Consider the following 3,449-nt stretch of genomic DNA (forward strand, 5'->3'; position numbering starts at 1 on the left):
GCCCCCATCCCCTCTGCCCCACCATGGGTCTGAGCCTTGTCCTGCCCCCTGCACCCCACTGGGGGGCTGACCCACATCCCACCCCCTCCACCTTGCTGTGGGTCAGAGCTCTCATCCCTGTCCCCTCCCCCCTGTCATGGGTCTGGCCTCCATCCCGTCCCCTCCACCCTGCCATGGGACCCACATCCCATCCCCTCTGCCCTGCCGTGGGTCTGACCCCCATCCTGCCCCCTCTGCCCCGGCCCCGCTGGCCCAGCCCAGGGCGCGGGAGCAGCGCGGGGCGGCGCGGGGACATCACCCCCCCCCGTGCTGTGCCCTCCGCAGCGGTGGCCGTCCCCACGGAGGAGCCGGGCCCCCGGCCAGGCGCCGCGGAGGGCTTCGGCCCCTGGTCCCCCTGGAGCCCCTGCTCCCAGACCTGCACCCGGCCCCAGCTGCCGGCCACCAAGACCCGCAGCCGCCTCTGCGCCGCGGCGGCCAACTGCACCGGCGACGCCGTCCAGGAGCTGCCCTGCAACCTGCCCCACTGCGCCGGTGAGGGCTGCGCCTGCCCCACGGCAAGGGGGGGCTGCGGCTGCCCCTGCCCCACGGCGCGGTGGGGCTGGGACTGTCCCACCTGCCCCACTGCGCCGGGGGGGTGCTGTCCCTGCCCCTGCCCCACTGCCCGGGGGGTCTGGGACCATCCCTCCTGCCCCACTGCCTGGGGGGGGGGTCTGGGACCATCCTGCCTGCCCCACTGCCCAGGGGGTCTGGGACCGTCCCTCCTGCCCCACTGCCCGGGGTGGGGTCTGGGACCGTCCCTCCTGCCCCACTGCCTGGGGGGGGTCTGGGACCATCCCTCCTGCCCCACTGCCTGGGGGGTCTGGGACCGTCCCACCCGCCCCACTGCCTGGGGGTCTGGGACTGTCCGTCCTGCCCCACTGCCTGGGGGTCTGGGATCATCCCTCCTGCCCCACTGCCTGGGATGGGGGCCGGAGCACCGGCCGTGCCCCACGGCGCCGTGTCCCCGCAGCCGCAGCGCCGTGCCGGGGCGAGGAGTGCGCCGGCGTGAACTGCTCGTGGACGCCGTGGGGGCCGTGGGGCGCCTGCTCCCGCAGCTGCGGCGGGGGGCTGCAGCAGCGCCTGCGCGCCTACACCCCCCCCGGGCCGGGGGGCCGCTGGTGCGAGGCCATGCTCAGCGCCCACGTCCAGCGCCGCCGCTGCAACCCGCAGCCCTGCCGAGGTGGGGGCCGGCGCGCGGGGGTGGGGGGGGGCCGCGGGCCGGGTTCGCCCCCTCCCCGCAACAACACCCCCCCCTCCAATCCCGGCTGGCCGTAACCCTCCCTGTGCTTCCCGGCGGCAGTGGACGGCGCCTGGTCCAAGTGGAGCCCCTGGTCGCGGTGCGACCGGACGTGCGGGGGGGGCCGCGCCGTCCGCACGCGCTCCTGCACCGGCCCCCCGCCCAAGAACGGAGGGCAGCGCTGCCGGGGCGAGCGGCACCGCGTGCGCGTCTGCAACGCCCGGCCCTGCGGTACGGCCGTGGCGAAGGGGGCGCGGGGTGGGTGGGTGGGGTGGGAGGGGGAGAGACGCGCCTGGTGCTGAGCACGGGCCGACTCGTGCCGTCTCCCAGGGGAGGGCTGCCCACCCACCATGGCCCCCGTGGCCTGCGCCAACCGCTGCCCGCGCCGCTGCTGGGACCTGCAGGAGGGCATCGCCTGCCAGGACGAGGAGCCCTGCGAGCCGGGCTGCCGCTGCCCCGCCGGTGAGCGCTGCAAACGCTCGCGCAGAGCTGCGTGCGCACTGCAAACGCATGGAGCTGTGTGTGCGCTGCAAACTCAGTCACACGCAGAGCTGTGCATGCACTGAAAGCGCATGGAGCTGTGCGTGCGCTGCAAACACAGTCACATGCAGAGCTGTGCATGCACTGCAAAAATGCATGGAGCTGTGCGTGCGCTGCAAACTCAGTCACACGCAGAGCTGTGCATGCACTGAAAGCGCATGGAGCTGTGCATGTGCTGCAGTCACGCAGAGCTGTGCATGCACTGAAAGTGCATGGAGCTGTGTGTGCGCTGCAAACTCAGTCACACGCAGAGCTGTGCATGCACTGAAAGCGCATGGAGCTGTGCATGTGCTGCAGTCACACGCAGAGCTGTGCATGCACTGAAAGTGCATGGAGCTGTGCGTGCACTGCAAATGCATGGAGCTGTGCGTGCACTGCAAACATGCATGGAGCTGTGCGTGCACTGCAAATGCAGTCACCTGCAAAGCTGTGTACACACTGCAAACGCAGTCACATGCAGAGCTGTGCATGCACTGAAAGCGCATGGAGCTGTGCGTGCACTGCAAATGCATGGAGCTGTGCGTGCACTGCAAACATGCATGGAGCTGTGCGTGCACTGCAAACGCAGTCACATGCAGAGCTGTGCATGCACTGAAAGCGCATGGAGCTGTGCGTGTGCTGCAAACATGCATGGAGCTGTGCATGCACTGCAAATGCAGTCACACACAGAGCTGTACATGCCCTGCAGAGACGCACTCCCTGCAGAGCTGTGCAGGCATTGCAATGCGTGCCCAGTGGGGTCCCCACCCCGCTCAGAGCCTGGGGGCAAAGCATGATGCCGCGTCCCCCCGCAGGGACCCTGGAGCAGGACGGCGGCTGCGTCTCCCCCGCGCACTGCGAGTGCACGGACGCGCAGGGCCACGGCTGGGCGCCGGGCAGCCAGTTCCACGACGGCTGCAACAACTGCACGTGCGCCGAGGGACGGCTGCTCTGCACCAACCGCACCTGCCCGCCCCAGCAGTGCGACTGGAGCCCCTGGTCCAGCTGGTCCCAGTGCAGCGTCACCTGCGGGGACGGCCAGCAGACGCGCTTCAGGTGGGCCGCTGGCCAGGGCTGCGCCGACCCTGCCGCGGGGCGGCTCGGGGCCGGGAGCCCCGCGGGGTGCCCACGCTCGCCGCCCCCTTCCCTCCCGCGCAGGGCACCCACGTCGGGCTCGGGGGCCGTCGAGTGCCGTGCGGAGCAGCAGGAGAGCCGAGGCTGCGCCGCGGGGCTCTGCCCGCCGCTGTGCCCCCACGGCGACGGGGAGAGGCGCCTGGGCGACACGTGGCTGCAGGGCGACTGCCAGCAATGGTCAGTGCCGGCGCGGCGCGAAGGGGGGGCGCGGGTGGGTGCTGCATTGCTGCGCCGGGGCAGCGGGGCCGCGGGCACCCGCCTGCCCCGACCCGCCGGCCCCGTCCCTTCCCGCAGCACCTGCACCCCGGAGGGTCCCTTCTGCCGGGATGTCRCCTGTGCCGCCGGTGAGTGCCGCCTCTCCCGCGCCCTGGTGCCCGCGGCGGAGCGGCCGGACTGACCCCGGCGCCCGCCCCGCAGTGCCGGGAGGCTGGACGCCCTGGTCGCCCTGGTCCGACTGCCCCGCCGCCTGCGGGCGGCACCGCCAGATCCGCACCCGCGCCTGCATCGACCCCGCGCCGCG

General features: G+C 72.6%; 1 protein-coding gene across 1 annotated transcript in view; it reads left to right on the plus strand.

Moving 5' to 3' along the window:
* Positions 1 to 3,449, plus strand: part of LOC112961752 (SCO-spondin-like) — a gene marked incomplete at its 5' end in the record, with an annotated part of 15,787 nt that overhangs the window by 4,287 nt on the left and 8,051 nt on the right. The window contains 7 exons of the mRNA XM_026057246.1: positions 325 to 531; positions 1,010 to 1,219; positions 1,340 to 1,507; positions 1,607 to 1,738; positions 2,611 to 2,851; positions 2,954 to 3,106; positions 3,224 to 3,273. Of these exons, the coding sequence (XP_025913031.1) occupies positions 325 to 531; positions 1,010 to 1,219; positions 1,340 to 1,507; positions 1,607 to 1,738; positions 2,611 to 2,851; positions 2,954 to 3,106; positions 3,224 to 3,273 (1,161 nt within the window). The remainder of the gene's footprint in view (positions 1 to 324; positions 532 to 1,009; positions 1,220 to 1,339; positions 1,508 to 1,606; positions 1,739 to 2,610; positions 2,852 to 2,953; positions 3,107 to 3,223; positions 3,274 to 3,449) is intronic.

Source organism: Apteryx rowi, unplaced genomic scaffold (assembly GCF_003343035.1).
Source record: "Apteryx rowi isolate R43461 unplaced genomic scaffold, aptRow1 scaffold_1378, whole genome shotgun sequence".
NCBI lineage: Eukaryota > Metazoa > Chordata > Aves > Apterygiformes > Apterygidae > Apteryx > Apteryx rowi.